Source organism: Rattus norvegicus, chromosome 2, assembly GCF_036323735.1.
Source record: "Rattus norvegicus strain BN/NHsdMcwi chromosome 2, GRCr8, whole genome shotgun sequence".
NCBI lineage: Eukaryota > Metazoa > Chordata > Mammalia > Rodentia > Muridae > Rattus > Rattus norvegicus.
The window spans coordinates 172,582,246-172,609,928 of record NC_086020.1 but is presented as its reverse complement, the minus strand read 5'-3'; the positions used below and the strand labels follow the sequence as shown (position 1 = coordinate 172,609,928).

At 41.4% G+C, this 27,683-nt stretch overlaps 2 protein-coding genes across 11 annotated transcripts in view; one reads left to right on the top strand and one right to left on the bottom strand.

The window, feature by feature from the left end:
* Positions 1-337: 337 nt before the first annotated feature.
* The window catches only part of Fbxw7 (F-box and WD repeat domain containing 7), a 161,854-nt gene continuing 134,508 nt past the window's right edge, over positions 338-27,683 (bottom strand). For all 10 annotated transcript variants that reach the window (NM_001419528.1, XM_063281082.1, XM_039103741.2 and 7 more), the window contains 10 exon segments: positions 338-2,307; positions 3,318-3,528; positions 5,048-5,273; positions 7,083-7,264; positions 8,648-8,761; positions 10,319-10,455; positions 12,115-12,238; positions 14,507-14,641; positions 21,766-21,907; positions 25,958-26,040. In NM_001419528.1, the coding sequence (NP_001406457.1) occupies positions 2,039-2,307; positions 3,318-3,528; positions 5,048-5,273; positions 7,083-7,264; positions 8,648-8,761; positions 10,319-10,455; positions 12,115-12,238; positions 14,507-14,641; positions 21,766-21,907; positions 25,958-26,040 (1,623 nt within the window). In that variant the 3' untranslated portion in view covers positions 338-2,038.
* Dear (dual endothelin 1, angiotensin II receptor) lies at positions 11,687-14,939 on the top strand. The gene has a single exon (NM_001004448.2). The coding sequence runs from the start codon at positions 14,346-14,348 to the stop codon at positions 14,727-14,729; it is 384 nt and encodes a 127-aa protein (NP_001004448.2). The 5' UTR covers positions 11,687-14,345; the 3' UTR covers positions 14,730-14,939.

Sequence of the window (27,683 nt, the reverse complement as noted above, 5' to 3'; positions counted from 1 at the left end):
AGACGCCTGGGCACAACTGCTTTGGTGAGCACTAGATACATGGGATTTGAAGGTGAATCCAGTATTACAAGGCTTTTAGTTGTAATTACTACACATTTTATGACTGAAGGAAGCACTTTCATGTTCATATACCCAATGCAAATAGAAGAGTGGCCTCCCTGACAGCTCAGGGTGACATTGGCAGTACCTCAGCCTTAGTTGGGTTTGGAAGCACTGGTTTCTAGGTCACAATGCAGGAGATGCTAAGTAACCCAAAACCTGACTATTTAAAACACAGGACACAAATACTATACATTTATAATGATACAGAATTATCTAGTGGAAGAAACAGGCATAGTAACATGAAAAAACACATTTTATTGCACTTAAGTTATAAGAAAATAAAATTTCTAAGTGAATCAAACCATAGACACAATCCCTTTACAGGTTGTTTTCCTCCATCTTGTCAGGTTGTTACATAACTAAAATTAACCAACTGGAATCTGATTGTTTTAAATCAGACTATAAATAAAACAAACAAAAAAATAAACAGGAGGAGGAAAAAAAAAGACGGCCTAGGATACAGTGTTAACCACTTTCACAGTTCAGCTTGAGTTACGGCTCCTGGTGAATGAGGCGGACCATCTGACCCCGCTCGCTCGCTCCACGCGCTGGCACGGGAGCGACAGCGGCACTGCAGAGCGAATTCCTCTCACGTCAGTCACTCAGAGCAATGAAACTGTAACAGTTGTTTTCCCAAATACTGTACGATGGTACGACTGACCAGCAACTTCCTTTTGTTTTGTATTATATATATCTTTAAAATATCTTGTCAGTTTTACTATGTATGTTCATCCATTCACCACAGCCCTCAAAAAGAAGTTTCTCCACAGAACAGGCACCTCAGGCTCTGTCCCAAGGAATGTGTTTTAATTTTTGCCCAGATAAAAGAAAATAAGCTTTGCACACACTCTCGATTCTTTATTTGCAGGCAAACTTCACTCTTTATTATCTGAAACTTTTCCATTCTCAGCCTCTTAGAGGCACAGATGGCTCAAGTTTCAGTGGCAAAAAAGTCTTTTTTTTTTTTTTTTTTCTGTAACCAAACTAGAGCAAATTTGGAATTCAGTCTGGGACTAAAACGTCACAGCAGAAAAAAAATAAAAAAAAAAATAATTTGCTTTTTCTTTCTTTCATTTAGCAGCATAAATAAGTTTGGCCACTGGGAGTACAGTACAGGGGTGGGACAACGATCCCGTATTTGAAGACCTACTTCTAGCACCAGCATCAAGAACTAAATCCACCTCAGGACTCACAGAACCCAGGACAACTTGCCATCTTTGAGCAACATATGCATTGAAGAGTGTATATAGAAGCAACAGTAAATAGATTAACAGAGGCTAATACTGTGATTGATTGACATTGGCAATGGTTGGCAAAAAAAAAAAAAAAAAAAAAAGAAAAAGAAAAAGAAAAAAGAAAAAAAAGAAAAAGGAAAAAGAAAAAAAAGAAAAAAAAAAAGGAAAGAAAAAGAATGCTTCATGGTAACTGTACACAAACAATTCACAGTAATTTAAGCTTTTCCACTTCAGAAAAATGACTTTTTGTTGCAGATGCTCTGATTGGAAGATAACCAGCCCGTGTTTGGAGATCACCACCACTGCTCCTTGGTGAAGGTAACAACGCTGATGAAGCTCTGCCCAGTGACCACTGGAGAAGAAAATAAAGAACAATTGCACCTGGTTGGGTTTAGAGTCTCCTTTCGCCAAGCTGCCCCTCAGTCAGAAGTGAGGCCTTTGGGTGATGCGACAGCTGCCGCCTCCGGTCAGTTACGGTCTCTTGTCTTCTTCTTACCTCCTTAGTCTGTAGGTCTTTTCAGTCTGTTGTCCCAAGCCAACATCCTGCACCACTGAGTACAAGGGATTTTTTTTTCTTTTCTTTTTTCTTTTTTTTTTCTGTTTTTTTTTTCATTTTTTGTTTGTTTGTTTGTTTGTTGCGAGGGGGAAGGGCAGGGAGTATATTGTCTACACAGTCGGACAAAATTCATCTTGTCTGCTTTTCATTTCATGTCCACATCAAAGTCCAGCACCAGCAGCTTGGTCTCCTCAGTCCCATTCCGACTCCCAACTGCACACACCAGCTTCGTGTTTGAGGCCCTGATCCGCCACACGACTCCCCCGCTCCCCCCACTCTCCAATGTGACTAGGTTTCGGATAAATTCACCCGTTTTCAAGTCCCAGAGTTTTACCGTTCCATCGTCTGAGCTGGTAATTACAAAGTTCTTGTTGAACTGTAAGCAGGTCACAGCGCTCTGATGCTTGCTGGGACCTAGGCAAAGGCAAAGGGTGGTTACTGCTTCGGAGCGAGGCTCAGGGGCTTTTGCGTGGGACTCGTGCTCTCTACATTAGAACATACAAGAAACGCAACATTTGAAAAGCTGTGCACTTACGACCAGTTTAGGACCAGCTTGGATGTAAGAAAACCTGGCAGCCATTTGTAACTACATACCAAGTCTCAAGAGCTCTGGCTCCCAGTAGCCCTGGTCAGCCAGCGCACGTGCTCCACTGCTGGATAAAGGAACATGCAGGTCTGTCACTCAACCATTCTCAACTGACCAAAGAAGGAGGTGAACCTGTGACCAGCCCAAACTCTTAGGAACAGTCACAATTATAGAACAAGGGCTTCCCTGTGCTGCCTCCTGATGGCTTCGCCCCAAACAAACAACAAACAACAAACAAGCAACAACCTTCTAAGGGCCTGACTAAGGGGAGAAAGTTACTCATGAAGAGCCCAACGGCTATACCTAATGATGCTAATACTTCTCACTCGAATCTTTACTTCAGAGAGCACCATTACCCTTCCATTCCAGCTGAAGGAACTGACTAAGCAGAGGTCAGAGTAACTTCCTATCAGAGATGCTTCAGTTCAAAATAAAATGTTCACTCAAAAAAAGCATTGCTCTGTGAGACAGCCAAGTCTTTCTTCTCATTGTTAAGTTAAATAGAGTCAACAGAACACGTAGCAAATGATTAAGAGTTTTCACAGTAGGGGCTGGGGATTTAGCTCAGTGGTAGAGCGCTTACCTAGGAAGCACAAGGCCCTGGGTTCGGTCCCCAGCTCCAAAAAAAAGAACCCCCCCCCCCCAAAAAAAAGAGTTTTCACAGTAAAGACACAATTGAAAGACATTTCTCAAGGTGGCCTACTTTTGAAAGCCAAACATTCAGAAACTCATCAGGAGCAGGTGTTCTATATAAGGTTAAATCTCTGTTCCACACAGGCTCTCTCTTGGATAGCAGTGACACTTCCACAGAACATGGCTGACGGAGGGCCAGACTTACCTTGCAATGTCTGTAAACACTGTCCTGTTTTGATATCCCAGATTTTAACTGTAGAATCTGCATTCCCAGAGACCAGAATATTGTCTTTGAGTTCCATTCCACTTGTTAACGACTGGTGTCCTGTTAGCGTGTGAATGCAATTCCCTGTCTCCACATCCCAGACTCGGATTGATGTATCAAGAGATCCACTCACCACATGGATGCCGTCAAACTACAATAGACACCGAGGAGAGTATTAGAACAGAAACACAGGTCCCTGTCCTCGCAGCTGCTAACCTTACTCACAATGGGGGTGGGGTACAGGCAGCATGCTGGCCAGAACAAAGAGCATCCTGGGGTGAACTTGCAGGTAAGCTGATGTGCATGTGATGTCCATGTGAGTCTGTGGGTCATGTGTCCAAAATACTACAAAGGACCCGATATAACCGTCATTACTTTCAGATCACCTGGTCCCAGCATGAAGCTACATCCCATCCATGTATTTCGTAAGAATGCAGAGTCTGACTTGCCTACAGGAAGCCGAAGACAGAGCTCAAGATAAGACATGCTTATCAGCACCCAAGGCAAGGGAGTGGCCACAGATGACTTTCATGATATTCAACAGTAAATTCCACCAAAAAGCCTTTGTAAAATGAAGTTGTTTACAAAAACTTAATGCTAATTAGCATATATCCCAAAAGAAAACTGTATCAGGAATTAGAAGAGGTGGCATTTTAGTAACAAAAGCAAGCTAAGTAGTCTCTTCTTCAGCTTCCCAAGGATACTAAAAGCCAATAAGCACCCACCAATCCCCCAGAAGGTATATATAACATGCAGCTATCTATTCTGAGATCATTCTCTGTGGTCCTGAGCACATCACAAGCAGCAACATTAGCAACCAATCCCTCCCCTTGGAAGCCATCATCTCTTCTGGAGTAATCAACATCCTTATCATAGATCAATACTTCATTGCTTGGGCAGTATCATCAATTAAGAATCAGATGCCCTAAGAACAGCGACATCAGCACCAGGATTCTGTTCTGCTTTGCTCATCACTAACCGGCAGTAGTAACGGGGAAGGAAATTATGTAACAGGAAGTACTTTAGGATGGAAAATGCTGCATTTCCAGAAATAAAAGTAACCGCGTTTTATGTCTAGTTTCTGAAGATCTTGAAATATTACAATCTATTAATAAATATCAAGTTCAAATCTAAAGGAAAACAACAGGTCAGTCAAATTCGTCTCTCTGTGGCTTCCAGTCAGTGGCCTTGGGCAAGTACAGGACTTTCTGCAGAAAGGTTCCACGGCTACTTCAAATGGCAATGGGGTCGCAATCACATGCTCCATCAACTTTTAGCTATCAAGACAAAGGGGCAGCTTTTGGTCAAATTAATCCTCGGCTAAAGGACTCGTAGCAAAATGTACAATCCTGAAGTATCAGGTTCTAAGACAATATCTGTATTTTAAAGAAAGAATGGATCACAGAAATTGAAATCGTTAAATGAGTTACATGATTTTGGAATCTGTGCTTCTTCATGCTAATTTTTTTTTCTTTTTTTCGGAGCTAGGGACTGAACCCAGGGCCTTGCGCTTGCTAGGCAAGTGCTCTACCGCTGACCTAAATCCCCAACCCACTTCATGCTAATTTTAAAGTACATATAAGCAGCAACTGGACAGTAACTCTCTGAGGAGAACAATCTTCTGAGTCATCGGCAGACAATCTATGGGTGGGAGAAACACGGTCTCTTACCTGTAACGAATAGACTCTATTAGTGTGTCCCTGTAACGTGTGTAGACAGGTCTCGGTCTCTGGATCCCACACCTTCACCATAAAATCATATGCTCCACTAACAACCCTCCTGCCATCATACTGAACACAGCGGACTGCTGCCACATGGCCCATCAAGACGTGTAAACACTGGCCGGTCTCAATATCCCAAACCCTGAGAGTGGCATCTCGAGAACCGCTCACAACCCTGCAGAGAGGAACAGAACGAAAGTTAGACAATGAATGCACAGGGCAGAGGAAACCGCTGCTTTCTCCTTTTTTCTTAAACAGAAATCCTTTCCCAAGAAACGCTAATGCCTTTAAATGCAAATTCCAGGTACTCTGCCTGGAATGAGAAGTGAGGAAGACTTGAAGCTCAACTGGTCACTGGCTTATGGGCCTTGGTTCCACCTCAAGGCTCCATGGTCCAGTTTAGGGAGCACTGTACTGCAAGAAACAAGCACCTGTCCACACATACAGCAAGATCCTGGGCAGCAGGATCCTGGGCAGCAGGTAACGGGGCACATGCAGGATCCGCCATGCACCTCCAGGGGTATGAACTCATAACAATCCAGAACGTTCCCTCTCTATGACCTCTGTCATTACATTACACTGCAGGTTCCTACTACCTATTCGAGTGAAGAAAAATCTCAGCACAAATTATCTTTAGACAAAGGAAGAGTTTTAAAGTGACTTTGGGACTCAGAAAGCCATGGCTGTTTCCTTATGCTCCACATTAAGGGAAGTCAGTTTCAGACGCATGCTCACAGCTGGTGACTCACAGATTGTTAAAGATGTTCCTACAGCAGTAACAGCAGTGCCTAAGAAACTGTCGCAGTGCCACAAACACTATCCTCTTCTGAAAAGCAGAGTGAGACAGTCATGCAGGTACCTCCAGATTCCCAACCAGGCACCTTTACGTCATTCCCTAGACATAAGAGCCACTCTCCATTTTAAAGAGTGGAGTTCAGAAGTGTGAGATAACGAACACAACAAAAATGGAAATGTTATGTCCTTTGAAACCCATCCCTAAACTGTAATCACTGTGCAAAGAACACACTGTGCAAAACAGGCTCAAATTTAGGAGTGAAAAGGAGCCCCGTGTACAGCACAGCTGTAGGGAGCCTATTTACAGCGATGGGTCTTGATACAAGGCAGGATGGACAGAGCTGTGGTCATGCGTGCGTGGAGTCCACGTAAGGACCCTTCTAAGATACATGCTTTCAGAGCTGTGAACGCAAGGACCCTCCTGTCTCTACCTTCTCCGTGCAAAGATGAGCAGCCAAAAGCATGCTTTCTGACAAATGAAGTAGAAAACACAGCCTCTTAGCTGGGCGCAATGAAGATGGGTCAACAGAAGGACCTGAGGTTAGCAGAAGCCTGAGATACAAAGCCCCAGGCAGAGACTGGGTGGGAAAGGGCAAAGAGGCCAGGCTTGGCTGAAACCACTTGGAAATGGGACTGAAAGTTCTCCTTCATTTGGTGGGCAGAAGTAGGGCAGCAATGCCAGCCTAAAATGAGGGCTCTCTGTCAGCGTGCAGAAGGCCAGAGGACCCCACACCTGAGGCTCTCCACAGCTCAGATGACCAGTACTGAGAGTAAGATAAGGCCCCTGGACCTCAGCATGTCTACAGCAGGGATGCGATGGACTGGGGACAACGTGGGTGTGGCACTCAAGGACTCAGGCTACAAGTCCCAGTGACTAAATCTGTTGTTCTTGCACAGCATAAATATGAAAATCAAGAAAGAAAATGATTTTTGTTTAAAGATGATGAATCATCAAAACATCAAAACAGATTAGAGAGCAGAGTTTGAAGAAAAACAGCCATACGTCAAATGAAGAAGAAAATTTAAAGACAGCCCTCCACTTTTAAGCCAGCATAACCTAACTTTCTTGGTTTAGGACCACCTGCACCCTGTCCTTAGTGGCCACTGGAGGAGCTCATTAGCACTCCCTTAATCCCAAATCCACAAGTAACAGTAATGTGAGCCCCAGTCGCTAGGGCGTGGCCTTTACCTTTTTTCATGGAGATGCATACACCGTACAGTGGAGGTGTGCCCATATAACGTATGTATACACTCTCCAGTCTCTGCATTCCACACTTTGAGAGTCCGGTCAGTAGATCCACTAATGATGATATTGTCTCTCATCTGTGAAGACCACACTCCACCGGTGTGTCCCACTAACGTCCTCAGACACTGGAAAAACACCCCAGATGATTAATTTTAGGTAGAAATGCAAGCAAATTAAAGGCTATATTAACATCTCATTAAAAATCTGGAATAAATTTTACTTATTCAACTTCATGAGAGCGCTAGGAAAGCATTTTTGCATACCAATGCTACATGGCGCCATCACTACTGTTTGCTTATTTGGTAGCTGAAAATGCTACAGGGATACACAACTGAGGAACAAGTATGGAGAAAGAAACATGTGATAAAACCTAAGATTCACATGAAGGGCTGGAGAGATGGCTCCGTGGTTTAGAGTACTGGCTGCTCTTTCAGGGACCTGATTTGATTCCCAGCACCCACACGGTGCCTCACAACCACGTGTAACTCTAGTGCCCAGGCATCTGACCCCCTCTTCTGGTCTCAGAGGGCACCTGGCATGCATGTGGTGCACAGACAGACATACAAGTAAACAGTTATACACAAAATAAAATGACGTAAAAAAAGTTTAAAGAGATCGCATGATACAAAGCCTAAGGCGTCAGAAAGCAAAGTAATGAAGCAAGTAAGCTCCACAGCCCCAGCCGGTCAGCAGGGTTAAAACCACCCAGGCTGCAGCAGGGAGTCCCACTGAGGAGGACCAGGGCAGGAATGGGGGAGAGTCGGGTGTGGCCACATACCACAGCTCACCCATCTCCTCAGGGCAGTAGTTAGGGCGGCCTAGGCTCCTTCTAGACAAGCAAAGACAGACACTGAAACTCCCAGATAAACCCCAAACTAATATTATACTATGGAAACGTGGAGCTGCTTTTAAAACTTTAACATCTGAGTATTTGTAAAAGTCTTGTCCGAGGAACACCACAGCAAAACATATTTTAAAAAAACAAGCTTTTCCATACTTTCCTCTGCTATGTTTCAAATGGTCAATGTTCACTAGAGACTCGTTAAGGAGCCGTATGCAGTACATGAGGCACGGCCGCCCTGCTTCATTTCCGTACCACTAATGTCGAGACAACTCTTACAGGATTTACTCCGTTTCTAAATTACAGATAGCTTAGTAACAAAGCAGTTTATAAGGAAAATTACAAATCTCTGTCATGTTTTGGAAGGCCTTAGGAAGTAGTGATTCTGATTCACACGGCCAAGGTGAAAGGTTCTCAGGTAAAGAAATGAGGGTGTGCACCTGAGATACCTTAGACTAAGTGACAAAGACGGCAAACTATTTAAGTGGAGAAAATGCTACTGCTGCCAGCATGCCAAAAAAGTATTCACGAACATAAGGAGAAGGTAAGTGTTTCTAAAGGAGGCCTGATATTCGTGATTAAAATAGTTGGGACCAAAACACCCCCTTTACTGTGACTACACACACAAAATGGTGACTCCCTGAGGTATGGAAAGACGTGAACTTACCTTACCCGTGACCGCTGACCAAACTTTTAAAGTGTTGTCATCAGAACCACTAACTATGCGGTTACCACAAAACTGTAGGCACGTAATCACATGATCATCATGCCCTTTCAGCACCTATAAGAAAAACGTACATATCCCATGGGTGTTACTACATCGCATTCTTTAAAATACAGAGAAGCACTGCAGAGATGGCTCAGATATACAGGATCATATAACAACTGGGTGTGGTTGCACAATAATCTAACACGGAAGGATGTGGAGGCAGGAGAACTGCTGGAGCTTGTAACTGTCAGCCTAGCTCCAGGATCAGTGAGAGAGACTATCTCAAAAAGTGAGTCAGAGAGAGAATGAGAACAGAAAAACTGACCACCTCTTCTAACCTATATGTGCATGTGCACACACATGTGTATACATCACACACACACACACACACACACACACACACACACACACACACACACCAGTGAAAACAAGAATGAACCATGTGTCAGAATAGTAATCTATAATCTATTTTTAGAATGAAATTTATATAAAAGACACAGTACATCTTTTTCCTGGATGATAAATTAAACATTAAATACAGAATTTTCATATTCTATTATCCTCTATTAACAATTTACTAAGTCAAAACGTCATAAAGATGGTTTCAACACGAATGACTAACCCATTTAAGTCAAAAGAAAGTTCCTTTATTTTAGTAAATACCATTGACAAAAACAAGAAAACCGGGCCTGATGACACAGGTTCCTGACTATAGCTCTCAAGAGAGCAAGACAGAGGATCACTGGGTTAAGTCCTGCCTGGGATACCAAGGTGACCTCTAGGACAGCCTGGATAATTGAGCCAAACCTCAGCTCAATATTAAAGAGGAAGAAGAAAGGAGGAGGAAGAGGAAAAGGGAGGAGGAGAAAGGGTGGGTTTTAGATCCAACTTTTAGCACTGGAAAAGAGAAGAAAAATAAAGCACTGAGAAACAGAGGAATAGCAAGTAACAGCTTTTCTTTTTCAACCTAAAAATTATCCTAGGGCATGCTGGCATATAAAACAATGCCTCCCAAAACTGGCTAATTTTTTGTTATTAAAGTATATATTTAGTATTTCTACCATTTATACATCTGAAATAATATTCTAAGACAGAAAATGAGACTTCTGCTTCAAATCACACACACACACACACACACACACACACACACACACACAGAGAGAGAGAGAGAGAGAGAGAGAGAGAGAGAGAGAGAGAGAGAGAGAGAGAGAGAAATCCATTTGGGCCATGAGGCTAGAGGGCTATAAACTCTTAGTAAGAATCATGGTGGCACACTATCACACAGAATGGTCTAATAAAAATGTAGTTCATCACAACTCACCTTTTCTGGAAGAAACATTTTTGATGCAAGGCTTCATACTATAGCTCAGGTTGGCCTTAAACTCACAATAATCCTCCTGCCTTGGCCTCCTGAATACAGGGACTACAAGCATGAGATACCATGCCTGAATCAACTCATCTTTGATTCCAATAAAATTATCAGATTAAAAAAATGAGAAATAAAAGACTGCTAATCACACTTTGAGCTAATTTTGAAATACAGCTGCTTCTTTTCCACAGAGGGCAGGCACCGAGTTTCACTGCAGTCATTGAGATCAGGCACTGTTACTGATGAAAAGTGTCTGTTACCTTAGGAGATCTGAGTTCTCCTCGCCTCCAGTTTGTATCAATTCTGTGCTGTCTGATGTACGCACTCTTCCATGGGCTGTGTATGAAACCTGGTTTTATTATTTTTCTTCTCTTGATGTGCAACGGTTCATCAATCCCTAAAGTGTCAAAGAGTTCAAGAGAATAATTCTTTTTACCACTAATAAAAATTACACATCTTATTTTCCCTGCTTAGCACCAGTGAAACAGACTCCTCAATTCTGGAACCATCCCTGCACTGTGCAGCAGTGAGCCGATATTTGCTATGGCGGTTTGCTCTCACTCCTCCTTCCTGTCTCACAGCGACTGTGGGAGGTGCTGGTATGAACACACAAAGATGGGAATGTGTGTGCACTGCTGCGGAAATTAGCACAGTGACTCCTCAGAAACGCAGACAGAGTGCAGGATGCAGGACTTCCGCTTCTGCATGTACATACCAAAGGATGAAAAGCAGAGATGTGAACAGATATTTACACACCCATGCTCATAGCTGAAGGCAGGGAGCAGTCCATGTGTCTGTCCTTCAACAGATGGAACACCAAATGCAGCAGTGCACACAGGAATGCTGTCTGGCTTACTAGGGCACGCAGATACATGCTGGGACACGAACCACTGTGCTTAGTGGATAAGGCAATTAGAAAAGGACAGATGGTCTATAACTTTACTCATCCCAGTTACCTAGAACTAGCACAGAGGCAACAGGAATGCAAGAATAGGGAGAGTGTCACTGCCTCATACAGAATAAAATGGCTTGAGCTCACTATGTAGACCATGATGCCTCTAGCTTTCTGCAATCCCGTCTCTGTCTCCCAAGGGTGTTCTCCCAATGAACACCATCACCTCAGGTTGTTATCACAGTCTGTGCTGACCTGGAACTGCCTATGTAAACCAAGCTCTTCAGAATCAGTTTTACAAAATACAGTTTTTTGAAGAGGATGTTTAAAAAGGACTCTGAAGCTAGGCATGGTGGCACACTCCTTTAATTCCAGTACTCAGGACGCAGAGGAAGGTGGGTCTTCCTGAGTTCAAGGCCAGCCTGGTCTATATAGAGATACCTTGTCTCTAGGGGGAAAAGATTCTGAGAAAAAGGTAAGGCAGAGTTGATTAGCCCTGGTTTACCTAAAAAGATACTTGAGAAAAGGATTTTACTGATTAGTCCAGGAGCAGCCAGAGGTTGACTGCAGAACCAGGCTTAGCAAGAAGCACCTGGGATCCTAACCTCTAGCTTTTACTAATCCTCACCAGTCATCAATGCTCTCTACCTGGTCACATGGCTGCGAAGGGAGCCTAATCTACAGCATTACCACTTCCCCCCCCTCAGGCATTCTGCTCCTCAAAAACAACTACTTTTTTCTAAATGATTACTTTTCTAGATACCTGTTTACAAAACAGAAGATCCTCCCTTTGAAACCAAACTAAACTACACTTGAAGAATATAAAGTGCACAAAGGAAGACCACGATGAATCAGTACCACCCATCTTCCCAGCATTCAAGAATGTTCAGCGCACAGGAGGTGCACAGTAAGTGTTCCTGAGAGGAGTGGATACAACACTCAATTATCTGGGCATGTAATGCTGATCTGCGGTTTCCTTTACATCAGCCGGCCTCCTTCCCGGTTGGGATCAAGGAAGTGAACAGATGCAGACTCACTCTGGCAGGCACCACTGAGCCAGCCATTTACTCTCACTGCATAGCAAAGTTATTTTGTCAACTTGTTTCCAGGATCCTCTGCTTCCACAGAGCAGAAACACCTCGTCTAGGGGATTCTGATCCTTACCCTCTTCTTTACATTTCTCTCTCCAGAGAAGGTTATCCTCAGCCAAAATCCTCCAGTATCGACACGTCTGAGCCGCTTGCAGCAGGTCTTTGGGTTCCAGGAATGAAAGTACATAGAGTGCCAGCTATGGAAAAGGAAATAAGGGAGGCACACTCAGACACATCACAGAAGAAAGGTTACTCTACGAAGGGTGAGCATTGAGCTGGGACTGCTGGATTTCAGTGGGCTGAACGAATCAAGAGAAGCAGCATTTTAAGAGCAAAGAAAATGCTCATCATTCTCACATTAGGAATCTGAGGCTTTACTCTGGGTAACCTGTGATTCTATTGGTATTTCCTTACAAAGTGAGAACAATGCCACTTATCACAAGTTTCTTGTGTGAGCCCAGTGCTCAAGCTCTTAGATAATCCAAATAAATGTTGATAAAGAGACTTTATATTGTTCATACCAATTATCAAAAAATACAAGTACATTTCATGTCAGTGTGGTAATAATGTTTTAAATAACACACTTCCCTACAGGGTTAAGTCTATGCCATTATTCTTCCACGCAGACATCAAGCACTTCCCAAATGAAGAACACCCCAGTAGTCAGAAACAAAAACCATAGCTGATATGCTAAGACAGGGCTCTCTCCTTTGTAACTTCTTTTTTCCTCAGGAAGTCTTTGAAAGAACACAGAAGCCAAGAGAATCTTTTGGGGTTTTACCTTTTATTAATCATCTGTGCTTACTTCTTAAAATTCTAAAACACTTTCAAATTTGGGGGACTGGTGATGGCTCAGTCAGTAAGGTTTCATGAAGATGAGGGCTCGGAAAGTCAGGCATGGCAGTTCTAGCTATAGTCACTGCTCACTGGACAGCCAGCCACCGTAGCTAAAGGCGTAAGCTCCAGACTCAGTGAAAGACGACATGGCAAAAACAACATGGATCAGCTGAGGGATACACCTCTGGCCTCCACGGGCACATACGTGCAGGAGCATCTGAATGTACTTATGTATACCCACACGAATACATACACATCCTACACACATACACACTCTACAGGAGGTATCGGGCATGTAAGATAATCCAGACGAATATTCACTTCACGCCCTGATGGCAGCAAAGGGATCTCGTGTTACTTTCATAAGTTTAGTCAAAGAGTTCTGATGTAGAAAAAGCTCACAAGAGCAAACACTTTTCTTCTGGGACACTGTCACCTTTAAAAAGTACTCAAAAGGGGGGAAAGTGCCAGGAAAAAGATGATTTATCAATTTGCTTTCCCCCAGAATTATATTTTAATTCATCAATTTTACTCAAATCTAATGCCAGATTCTAACTAGGACTATATTTAATGCCACTAGGACTTTAGAGTGATCATCTAAGAAAGGAGAAAGCAAGACTCTTCCTGTTCAAATGAGGTTTCGGGATCATCTGTATGAAGGATGTGTTAGTTTTTTGTGCTGTCTTTTTAACTGCTATTTATAACATGTGTATAGTAATTTGAGAAAATATGGACTATGGGGCATTATCTAATATCACATTATTTCTTCCTTTTGATAAAAATTAAGCTATGAAGTCTAATGTCAATATGTGCATTATATTTAAACCATCAGCCACACATGGCTGTATGACTAAGTGCCTAAGAATCCAATTTTTTTGTGGTATCTCTCTCTCTCCCTCTCTCCGTATGTGTGTGTCTTTCTCTGTCTCTGTCTCTCTCTCTCTTTCTCTCTGACGAAGGATGATAAGTAGAAATGCCATAAAAACATATAGATAAATTTTATATATTGGGGGCTGGAGAGATGGCTCAGTGGTTGAGAACACTGACTGTTCTTCAGAGGTCCTGAGTTAAATTCCCAGCAACCACATGGTAGCTCACAACCATCTATATTGGCATCTGATGCCCTCTTCTGGTGTGTCTAAAGACAGCTACCGTATACTTACATATAATAAATAAATCTTTAAAAAAATTTTTTATATATTAAAAAAAATCACATAATGTAATAACCAGAGAAATACAACAATCATAAAATTACTGGTCTTGAAGGGGCATTAAATAATTAGCAAAATAAAAACAAAATTAATATTGTTGCTTAGTGAATCCAGAATTTTGAAAACATCCACTATATATAATAAACATACCAACTAACTAAAGTCAGCCTTTAGATAACCCAGGGAAAACTGAAGAGACTCGGCGACTTCACATGAAGCCTTACTTTATCCAAGCGGAAGAAAGCAGCACCTTGGTATGAGCACATTTTATGTAACAGCTGTACCAAAAAGCCACAGCAGTTTGCCAAAGTGTCAAGCCATGATGAGCAGGACACTGCTTACAGGCATGGCTATGTATCTGGACAGCAGCCATGCGGGTGCTGCATCCATGCAGGTGAGCTGGCCGCCCTTACTCACCTCTTTGGGGAGCAAGGAGATGAAGTCTCGCTGGAACTGGGGCTCGATCACTTGCATCATGTGCTTCACTTGTGTGGGTTCACAGCTATCGATGAGCTCATCTAAGGCCAGCAACTTCTCTGGTCCACTCCAGCTCTACCAAAGAGGAATTGGACACATTACAAATCCATACAGAAGACCACCAGCACCTGCATGGCCATGTTCGAGCAGTGGAACTACATGAAAGGGGACCGTGGACAGAGACCTTGTCTCCAGAAGCCACCAGAGCGATAGCAGTTTTTAGTTTCAGCAAGTTTACTCAGTACCTTTCCCGCAAAGCATTAAAAGTCATGACTGGCAGAAAAATAAGTCTGCATTTATTTTTAATTATAAGACTTATGCTAACACCAAGACACTGGGAGACACACAATATCCATCTGGGTTATTGACTAGGGAATTCTGATAGATCATTTTTCTCTATAAATTCTTTTAAGTGGACAGCCATACAATTTCACAATTTGAATAAAGTTTTCATCCAAGAGCTAAGGGATTTGCAATATAAAACATTAATAACTGGTTATTCTGCATATCTGACAGGAATCTTCTACAAACTTTAAAAAATGCTCCACTTTATAAAAATTACAGATAACAATCAGTAAGCAATAGAAAAGACTAGAAAAGATTAGCTGAGTTAGTATTGCAAAATTAGAATATAAACAAAGACCCAAATGAATAAAAAATGCTGTATTTATGAAAAATGAAAACACATATATTATACTTCAAAAGTATATGTTCCTTTAAAAAAAAATGTGTTTGCTTTTAGTATTCTCCCTCAGTGAGCATGACTGCTTAGAAAAGCCAGGGCCCGTTAAAGGAACAAATTTAAAGCCATATGAGTAGTTTAAAATGTCAGAATTTTATGATAACCATGTAAGACCTTTAAGTAACTTCCCAATCGTTACGTGAAAGCATATCCGCACAGGCCTTTGCTGAGAACACCTCTGGGCATCAGGCCATTTCGGACACGGATGAACAGAGAATAGCAGGCCCCTGCCTTCCTCTAACACTTGCACTTGGGTTCCGTAAGACTTAAGAGACACAGAGACTGAGCTGTCGAGGCTCACAGGAAGAGGCACCCACCTCCCTTAGACTCTGCAGAGATACCAGCTCTATGGAGCCAGTCAGCACTGACCTATGCCCGTGGCCCACTCCACTTTGCCAATGTAAGGAACGGGGCTCCCGGGAGTCACGTGCTGTCCTTTACCTTGTACATACTGAAACATTCACCTGCCCTCAAGGACTCTGTGCTCAGACAGGATCTGCACAGGGCTTTGAAAGGCAGCACGCAGAGTGCCCCACAGGAGGCAAAGCACCGGATTGTTTGTCTGATCCCACAGCACTTCAGGCACTGCCTCAGATTTTGCCCATTTAACAACACGGTCGACTTTGATTCATCACTGACCATAAAGTACAAATAACTTATAATAACAATTTATTGACTCACATCCCTCAAAGAATTTGAATTTTTTAAAACAGTATGTTGGTTATTTTCATATTACAAGAAATCTGTAGACACTGTCATGGCCATGGCCATTTTGGGAGATGGGCAACTATGCTGACTCAGCAGAACTGCATTTTAATCAAGCATGTGAAAGCAGAATGCAGATGCAGGAGGCTCAGGATAAACAAATCCAGGAAGTTCAAAGCATATCTAAGACTTAGTCGTTACTGTACCAGCTAAGCTACCAGCATTTCTTCTAGATTATGATGTTCAGATCTCCACATAGTCTCTCAAGCTTCCTATCTTTGTTCTTCTACTCTATTTCCCAGGCAGAGTCCCTTTTCCACTTACAGCCTAAAGCCTTCATAATAAGAGACTTGGTCTGGTAGTGATTCCCCAAACTGGCAGGGTCCCACAATTACTTGGAGACCCTCCAGCCCCAAAAGGACAGTGCTTCTCTGTGTAGCTCTGGCTGTCCTGGAACTCAGTCTGTAGACCAGGCTGGCCTCCAACTCAGAGATGTGCCTGCCTCAACCTTGGGAGAGCTGGGATTAAAGGCCTGCGTCAACATGCCCAACTGTTTTTCATACAATCAATTCCTCCAGTGTCGATGCAGGTGATTAATGAATCAGCATGAGGGAACACTGGAAGGGTGTGCTTACCATTCCACTCAGGCACAAGGTCCTGAGCAGCACTGAGCCCGAACTTACACGAGAGCAAACGCACTGCTTTGGAACCTAGGCAGGGCAGGGAGTCTACCTGACTGCTGTTTTGAGACGCAGTCTTGCACTGGAGATCACAGGCTTGAGCCACCACACCCAGTCTACCCACCTCTATTTGAACAGTTCTTGCCCTCTCCTGTGGGCAGCTCCTGTTAGTTCAAACAGCTTCAGAATCCAGTGAGAAAACGTGATCTAGCTGTTACTTTCTAAAGAACAAGGCTTAATCTGTTTTTATTTTGATGTAAGGTTTTGGATTATATTAAAGACAGAACCTTCCTCTACTTTTTCCTGAGTAAATACATGAATTTCTTCAACTTCATCACACAAGGTCTAATAAGCTTCCTTAACCATGCTGTAACACATATAATTTCAAAGAAACAAAAAACTGATCTTGTCTTTCACCTCTCTTGTAGGTTTTAATTTTCTGTTACTAACAAGACTTAAGTAAAAGAAATCAGAAAACATGTAATTTGATTTAGCATGGAACTTGATAAATCTTTCAATATAGATTTTATTCATTATAAATATCAAAACGAAAGTATTTCTCTAGTTCACTGTTTTTGTTTTGAATCTAACACATCTTTCCAAAACACGCAGTTTCAATGCAAATCTGTGTTGATAAAGTGTGCAGACATTTGTACAGTGCTAAAGCTCTCGCACACACCTCACCTTTGTCCCTCAGAAGTCTATGTGAAGCTCGTACTGATACCAAGACGACCCAAGGTGACCGAGGCTCAAAGCTGTGTCTTGACCAATGGAGGAGCCTGACATTTATGGACTCTGTGCTCCCATGTAGAGCTGTACGAACATCTACATACTCGCCCCGTTGGATACGTTCTAGTGTGATATTTGTTTTATGCAATATAAAAATAAAGGGAAGAATGGTCTCATAATAAAACTGCCCACTAGTTAAGAGACAAATCCAAAATGTGAAGAACCATAAAAGGCCAATTCTGTTAGTGTCTTTATCTACTCTAAATTTTTAAAGTGAAAAACTATATATGCTAATTCCAAAATTTCATAAATAATCAAACAAGCCCCGTCCCTCTGGCTTTGGAAAACAAGAAACTTGGGCCACTGAAAAGTTGAATCAATTTAAACAGTGCAAAGTTTTTTTGCTTTTGTCTTGGGTTTAATTTCTGATTTTCATTAATAGACTGTTATCTGCAGTGGTGTATTCTATGTTCTTAGTTAATTTGTACTTTGTCAGGGTAGATGGAGCTGGACCAAGTGCTGTAACACTGCCTTAGGAGCAATAGGGGGGCAGTAGGAGGACAAGAGCTCCCATTTTGCTTGTTACACAACAGGAAGTCACCATTTAATGCCCCAATTGCAAATCTGTAGAACGACTGCCGGTTTAATTACCCGTCAGAGGTCAGCTCACACCACCCTCTTTGCTACAGAGCTGTGGCCATCGAGAAGATTGGCACTGAAGCATCACCAGCCCCCAGGCAAGTGGTTCAGTTCTAGTTAGTTTGGCACCAGTCTCGGAAACAAACCAAACCAAACCAAACCAAACCAAACCAACAAAATCAGGGTTGTCTTACTTAGGGTTTCTATCGCTGTGACAAACCAGCATGACCGAGTAGCAAGTAGGGAAGGGAAGGGCTTGTTATTTAGCATACACTTCCATTTGCTGTTCATTACTGAAGGAAGTCAGGACAGGAAACTGAACGGAGCAGAATCCTGAAGGTGGGAGCTGACAGAGCTGTGTAGGGGCACCATTTGCTGGCTTGCTTCCCCTGGCTTGCTCAGCCTGCTTCCTTGTAGAACCCAGAAATACTTGCCTAGAGATGGCATCAACTGCAACAGGTTGGGTCCTCTCCCATGGACCACCAATAGAGAAAATGCCTTAAAACTAGATCTCACTGAAGCATTTTCTCAACTGAGGCTCTATTCTCATCTGATGACACTAGCTTATGTCAAGTTGAAACAAAACCAGCCAGTACAATGTGGGAAATGGCTCCTATGGACTCCTATGTTTGAATGTTGGCTATAGGGAGTGGCACTATTAGGAGATGTGGTCTGTTGGACACAGTGTGTCACTGTTGGGTTGGGCTTTGGTGTTTTATCTATTCAAGCTATGCCCGGTGTGACACACAGTTTCCTTCTGCTGGTTAGGGAGCAAGATGTAGAGCTCTCAGCTGCTTCTCCAGCACCATGCCTGCCTGCACACTGCCATGTTTCCCTCCATGATGATAATGGACTGAACCTCTGAAGCTGTAGACCAGTCCCAATAAAATGCTTTCCTGTATCTTGGTCATGGTGTCTCTTCACAGCCATAGAACCCTCGCCAAGACAAGGGCAGTGTATGGCAATGAGGCCTGGGTTATGTCAGAGACAGACTTGGAGCTCAGAAGATTAACTGGATCTACCTTGTCAGGTTGACCTTTAGTTGCTACAGAATGTCTTTGAGGTGGGGGAGGGGGACTAAGGTTTACTTGCAGAATTAATTCTACCTTATGTCTGGGAACTAATAATGAGCTCTCTCCAGTTGTTCAGGACTCACATGAAGATCAAGCTTACTTCTGCTACACGTGTAGGTGCTATGTCCAGCCTGTGCATCCTCTCTGGTTGGTTGCTCAGTCTCTGAGAGCCCCCAAAGGTCTACACTGCTGGTCTTCCTGTGGAGTCCCTATCCCATCAGGGCCCTCGATCCTTACCCCCTACAGCTTCTGCCTGTCTGTAGATTCTGTTCCCAACTCAGCTGTCTTGTCTGGCCTCGGTGGGAAAAGAAGCACCTAGCCCTGCAGAGCCTTGATGTGCCCATAGGAGTGGGGTGGTAGAGGTGGGAGGCTGGGTACTCCATTTTCTTAGAATAAAAGGGGAGGGAGGTAGGGAGAGACTGTTGGGGTGGAGGTGATCAAGATGTAAAGTGAATAAAAAAAAAAAAAAAGGATGAGCTCTCACTGCAACTACTAATATGAAAGACACTTTATAGGACACCAAACGGGTTTAGACTCACAGTTGGGTGTTCTGATTTTACTTTTACAGTTAACATTTCTAAAGCTGAGCTGTAACAAGTATAACATCTGGAATTTTTATTAAAAAAGCACTATATAAAAGGCTCTCTAAAACAGCTTCATGAAAAGAAAGCATTAATACCTCCACTGCAGATCAATATTAGAAAAATGTTCTTAATGAACATCATAAATGGCTTACAAAAATATTTAGTACATTAAAATGCTGTGGGAAAAATGGGCCTAACCACATACAAAAAACCTTATTTGGAATAGCCTGCTAATGAGCTTCTTTTCCAATCAGTTTTGAGGGTTGTCTAGATGGGCACTAGAGACGCCATTTGGTTTCAGCATCCAGTCAACACACCAGCGCTGTTCTCTGGGTGCTGGCTTGTGCATACACTCATGTGCACGCAGGAGAACACAGTGTCATTCCTCTCATTTCCCTGGCTTAATCAGATATTAATATTTTAAATATACCTTTAAGAGTATATAGACAAATGTCTAGATTTTTTATTTTAAGCATTATTTATTACTAAATGACTGGACAAAAAATAAGTTGAAAATTCACAGGGCATATGTAGGGAAAAATGTCATAAATTTCAGGCAAAAGAATGGGGAAGTAGTAATCCTTATGGGAAAGGTGAGTTTAATCAACACATGTCTATAAACATTAAAAACATTTTTTCTGATTGTCGTGTTCTCAACGTTTCATAAGTAAAATGTAACTTCCATTTGTTTAATCCCAAGACTCTTAAGCTTAGTACTATGATATTTTGGGTTGATAATTATTAGGTTTTGGAGGCTACCCTTCATATTGTCTTTACATACTAAACATCAAAAGGATCCAACTCTTCCTCTATTATTTGGGGGAAAAACCAAACCCTACTAAGAACCAGGGCTCCATACCTGTCATTTACAGCTCTGCCCCCTCCCACAAAACAGTCTTAAGACTCATCTAAGAGCACATCACTTCAAGGAAATTTTCTAGCTATAGATGAAAGCACACACACACACACATAAACACACACACACACACACACACACACACACACAGCTAAGTATTTAAAATTTTAGGAATTATACAACAGGACTTCTTAAATATTTGAAATAACAAAGCCAACATATCTTTTAAATTTGTAATTTCCTTATGTGTGTACTTAGTACCCAACAATTCAAGTAGCCAGAGGTAGTGAAATGTGTTCATTTTATATCAGGCACATTCATATTTTTATTAATTATTGTCTGCAAAGAATTGTTGAGTACTTCGTCTATGACAACTGTGTTAGTATGCTCTTGATTTAGTCTATCATTCAGAATAAGAAGAGATAAAGCAATCTAACTAACTTAAATTATAAATATCCACAGTATTGAAGGCAATCGTCCCAGTAAATGTTCAAAGAATTTAAATCCTAGTAAAAGACAGTGGTTGAAGCTGAGCAAACTAAAAGCATCTGCAAATAAGGCAATGGAAGAAACCACTAAGTCACCTCTACCAGGGAAACAGTGATGCCAAGTTACCACCAGGGACTTCCTGATGGAGTTCTTAAATTAACCTCACATTCCTAACATACAAGAAATGTGTTCAGAAAACAATACATTCAATAACATAGAAACCCAAACCCGAACAAGAAAATTAAAGGTCTTATTTTAAAAAGCAATAAAGACATGCAAACATACACTTGCACAATATAAGGACTGTACGTTCATTTTGAAAGATGTATGTCATATAACAGGTGTGCTATTTCAGTGGACACTTAGGGGATTTCCCAGGATGTCATCGTTCTAGATGACCATGACCCTACCCAGCTCTAGAACACGTCTATCTCCCTCCCCAAAAGAAACCCTACATCTCTTAGCAGGTAGCCCCAGGCCTCTCTGTTTTCTACCTGGCAGTCACTAACGTACTTTGTCTCTCTTTATTACTAAACGTTTCCTCTTACACCTGGCTTCTTTCACTTAGCCCACTGTTTCCTGCGCTCATACAAGGTACAGCATCAGACACACTCCTCTTTCTGTTAGTGGCCAAATACTTGTGTATTCCCACCCGACCCCGGGCAGCGGAGGGGAGCATTCCAACAGTGTTCACACGGTCACCTGAAACATTTTCAGCCACTCTTGGAGGCCTGTGGGCGGCTGCACAGATGTAATCCTCCGCCGTTGCTGCCCTTGCCCATTGGCTGCTCTCAGGTCCCCAAAAGTTGTTGGTGTTGCTGAACATGGTACAAGCCCAGTGGTACTAAAAAATAAAATAAAAAGTATGAAAGTATTGTTACCAATATCTCAGAGATAAAAATATTTTGGACTTCCTGCTGACACATAAGTCCTTAAGCTTGCCCCAGACACATTTAAAATTATTTGCAATATTTTACTCATTGCTAAATTTACTTTGTTATTTATTAAGCTGAGCCTAGGTATAAGAGTGGAAGCAAAGAAAGATGTTAATTAAAAACTGTGAACGATGATCTGCTGTTCTTCAAACATCAGTATAGCAATCCCTTTTGCTGGCTTCTCTCAGAGGGCAGGCACACACAAAGCTACCTTGCTATTCCTCCTTTTCCTCTGCTCTCACATGGTTTCTCTCTGTAGTTGAGGCTGGCATCAAACTTACTGTCACCCAGGCTGGCTTTAAACTCACCTTCCTCCTTCTTCAGTATCTCAATGTTGGTAACACAGGCCCGTGCCATCATATTTGGCCCTACTTCTTCTTCCTGCTCTTCTTGCTCTTGTTGTTGTTGCTGTTGTTAATAATCACTAAAGTTCCTTCCCTATCATCGTCCTAGCAATGCTGTTGGCAACCAAATGAAAGGCTCTATGACAAAGCTCTAATTGCAGCTTAGGGCTGCAGGTGCAATCAGTAAGAGTGAGAAGGCTGAGCGGACAGGCCAGGCCCAGCGCTGACCATAAGTGAACACATGACTAAGTATGCAGGCAAACAAACATGGCCGTACAACAGACAGCTCCTACTTCTATGACTGGTCTTCAAGCACCCAGTTAAGTTTAGATTTTCTTTATAAAAATAAGCATGAAAGTATTAATGTTATGTCTTTCACTGCTTATACATAAATCCTTAAGCTTGCCTCAGATACATTAAAATTATTTACAATAATTTATCCATTGCTAATTATAATTTATCATTTACTAAGCTGAGCCTAGGTATTTGGTAGTAGTCAGCCTCAATGAGACAGGTTTTTTAAAAAAGTGTAGAGAACTTTCAGACAAAATTAAAAGAGAAACATTCTTATCCAATAATTTAACTCTGAGATAATTAAAAAAAAAAAAACACTGAACAAATAAACTCAGAACCGAGTATGGTGCTTCCAGCCCTGAGACTGTATCTCTGCTAACTACTCAGGCCACACACACACACACACACACACACACACACACACACACACACCACATACTTACACACACACCACACACACTTACACACACACACCACACACACACACCACACACACCACACACACATACACCACACACACACACATACACACACCACACACACACACCACACACACACCACACACACACACACCACACACACACCACACACACACACACACCACACACACTTACACACACACACACCACACACACACCACACACACACCACACACCACACACACATACACCACACACACACATACACACATGCACCACACACACACATACACACATGCACCACACACACTTACACACACCACACACCACACACACATACCACACACACACCACACACACACACGCACCACACACACACCACACACACACACGCACCACACACACTTACACACACACCACACACACTTACACACACACTTACACACACTTACACACACACCACACACACATACACCACACACACACACATACACACACCACACACACACTTACACACACACACACACCACACACACACATACACCACACACACACATACACACACCACACACACACATACACACACCACACACACACCACACACACCCACACACCACACACACTTACACACACATACCACACACACATACACACACCACACACACACGCACACACACACACACACCCATACACACACCACACACACACACACACCACACACACAGGCTGGTGGTTCCTCTAAGCTGGATCGAGCACCTCAAGCCAGGTAATGCGAGCATTTCTGCCTTACAGGTGGTATTAATGTTCAACAAAATTACATCTGTGGAAGAGTCCTCAGCTCGCTGAACTATGATAATAAAGTGCTTTAAATCCAAAGGGCAGCCAGCTCCCATCTGTTATCAGAGCACTTGAGGGTGAGGTAGAACTGTTCCAAGTTTGAGGCAAGCTGCATAGTGAATTCTAGGCCAGGCTGGGTTACAGTGGATTTGTTTAAAAAAACAAAACAAAACAAAACGGAGAAAGAATTAAGGAGAAACTCGAAAAGCATGTGTAAACTGTACCGCAACAACTGATTTTCAACCCCTGACAAACTGCTAATGAAGCGAGTCTTAATTTTTAAAAATGGTACCCAAATCACTATCTTGTAGAAAAATCTTTATGCCTGCACCCTTTGAATCTTTTAATATTTATTTATGACAATTTCTAATATTCAACAAGTAAATCAATCTTTCCTTTATTCGAATTCAGCTTCTTTTTCTCCAAAATAAGACAAGCTGTGTTAATAGCTAAAATCTCTTAAGGAGGTGGGAGAATACAGAATGAGTTTCATCTTTATTACCTGTCAAAATCATTACTGAATATTAAACATATATGTTAGTGGTTGACAAAATTGTTTCAAAGACATGGAAATAAATATGTATTGGTTCTAATTCTGCTTTGTACAGTTCCTTGTTAAAAGGCTGTTGCTACCTCGATATAAAAGCGACTAAAATTTTATGAGAATGTGTTCTGTACCAAAAATCCCATTCTAAAGTAACTGATCATTTAATACTTTTGTTCTGGCATTGTCTTTAACATAAGACCAAAATAATGTGGACTGACTGAAATCTGTGCATTAAAAAAATTACACTTACAGTTAGTTTAACATCAAGCTCAACTTTCTCATCTGAGAAATAAATTATCAAGGTTAGAAGGAAAATCAAAATGAAATGAACATTTTAGTTGTCTCTCTATCCCTCCACACCCTCTGGTGGAAGCGCCCAAAACAGTGACATTGTCAGACAGCAGAGAGGAGGGAGAAGGGCTGTACGGAGAATGAGGCTCTCTTCATCTCTTGGGTACCATCTCGCTGGAGTTTTCTGTATATAAAATTATTCTAAGCAATATGATTCCTTAATATTACACAGGAGCATTAAATAAATTTCTACAATTGAATGAAATAAAAACTAACTGTGTGTGTGTGTGTGTGTGTGTGTGTGTGTGTGTGTGTGTGTGTAGGGGGGACAACAATCTGTAATATGTTTTAGAAAACCTTGTGTCAAGGCAATGTTAATTTTATTCTATTTCATAGAATAAAAATAACTAAATCAAAATGCTTTAAGGGAAAAAAGATCCTAAGCATAATGTCCTTAGAATTTCCACTGTTCACTCTGACCAGTGCTCAATAAAAGTGACAATTATACGAAACTTGGAGGGGACCACAGAGGTTCTTAAGATACTTTTGTCATTTAAATGTTAAAATACAGCATTTCAAGTGACATCCCAAGCCATTTTTAATTGGCTGGGAAATGAGATATTGTGCTTAAGTTAGCCTAATTAGCGTGAGAGTGGGCAAAGTTTTATACTGACGCAAAAATCCAAAAATGATGGAGTGAAGCAGGAAACAAGACTACGATTGTCTTCAGTTGTTATGGAAACTATTCTACAAGTGTAGAAATGTATGTGTTAAAACATAAAACCCATCATGCCAGTAAATGGGGATTTCTAACACATTCACTCCATGAAATAAGATTTAGTTAGTATCTGGGAGATTTACCTCACTGCTAATAAATTTATCTTCGATTTGGTATATAAAAGTATCTACCCTAAAACAGCAGTTGCTATAGTAACTAGAGACATTCTTCACATTTAGATCTCATGGTTTACTGTTTAAAATTGTGACTTTGAAATCTTGTTTGAAGAGCTGCATGTGCCTCCCATCAGAGTGTTAGTAAGAAAGTCCACAGTGGACAGTGCTGGCTTCTGCTTGGGTTTAGACCGATGCCCTTCCCACATCTGTAACGTCAAGACACATTAGAACAACCAGCAACAATGAACACAGCAGCACTGTTATTCTTCGAAAATAAATTCAAAGACATGTTCTCGGAGGACGTGACCGCCTACCCCCTCTATTCAACATTACCTGGTATAATCTGAGACTTTGCATGGTTTCTTTCCCAAAGAAAAGGAACGGACCTCAGAGCCATGGTCCAACTTTCTTTTCATCTATAAAGTAAAACAGATAAAATAAAAAAAAAATTACTTGGTCCATTGTCAGACTTTGAGTTTGCATATTAATATTTAAAAACTGTTAAATTTTCATGTGCCTACAATGATGATTATTGGTAGGTTAATCTGAAAATATATCACGCAGTTTTTTTCTATTTGCTTTACTCTTATGGACTGGAAAGGTAATGTTCCCTCAGTATTCTGCTGGGAAGAACAGTGTTTGGTGAGAAACTAATATTCATCGTGCCCTTAGAGTAGTACATATTTTTCATTTTTCAGTTTAATAACAAGAAAAAAATTTATAAGCACACATAGAAAAGGACCATATTTAGTATGTCTTCTTTACTAAGCTTCATTTTTCTTTAAAAATATTTTAAGATTAAAAATTTAAAATTTCACAATCAGAAATATTAATGACTAAATTTTAAACATTCATATCATTATACAAAGGAAGAGAGCAAAATAAGCTAATCTTGAACGGTGATTGAAATAAGGAAGAAAGCAATTAGCAAGGACAACATGGACAGTTAAAACGAGTAAGTCCCTAACAGCAGATAATCTGTATCTGCTGCAATACCGCTGAGGGAAAATCATCAACTGCTACATACAGAATACACAGTCCATACTCAGGACAAAATACTCTGGAAACAACGAAAAGACTTTAAGAGAATGAGTTATGACTAAGACATATGATATGTAAGACACGTCTAACATGCACATCTTAAAGGTTTCTCACTATGCCATGTTGTGCTATCAATATATTCAAAATTGCATTTATCAATGTCAATATTGAAATATTTATTTTTGTATTTTACTATCAATTAACGTAGGTCATCTGGGTATATGTTAATTTCAAAACTACAAAATAAAATCTGTTAAGGTTCAACTTTTCCTATGTTAACGGCTCCTCTTGGATTTGCGTGTACTCACTAGCTACTGTATCACATATGGAGATAGCTATCTTCAATTTTAGAGTAAGCTGGAACCCCTGTTTTGCAGTAGGCTCGTTTGCCTACCTACTGCTTCACATAGGAACACATGGAAGGTAGAATATACGCTGTAAGGACTAAAAAGCACTAGAAAGATTCAAACTCTGTGATGGGATAGCAAGGACTTGTTATCATCATGAAGAAAGCCTCCCAGGCAACACTGGACCATCTGCGGCTGCAAAGGTTCAAGAAGCTTATGCACAATTCATACTTCAGTTCGTGAAATATCTACTGGGGGGGGGGTGGAATTGGCCTGCTTTCTTCCCTTTGGAAGTTTCTATACTCACTTCATTTTAAAAAGACAATCTCCAAAATATATTATTTCTTTCTCTTTGTAAGTAATCTTATCAGAAAACAAACGATATAAAGCTGCAGTACACAGGGAGCCATGTGCTTCTACGTGTAGAACTCAGACACACAGACATGTACATATACACGAATGAATCCAGCAGGAAGGTCAGCCAGTACAGAACTTGGTAACTTTCACAGTCATATGAGAATCTCTGACACTCACATGAATTAAGTCAGTAATGCTACCTTTCAGAACTTCCCAGAACGCCTTGTAAATATGCCAGTACAAATGTCATCCAATTGCCACTAAAAGCAAACTTTATTTCCATCTAGAATCTTTCAATGAATAAAATATTTAAA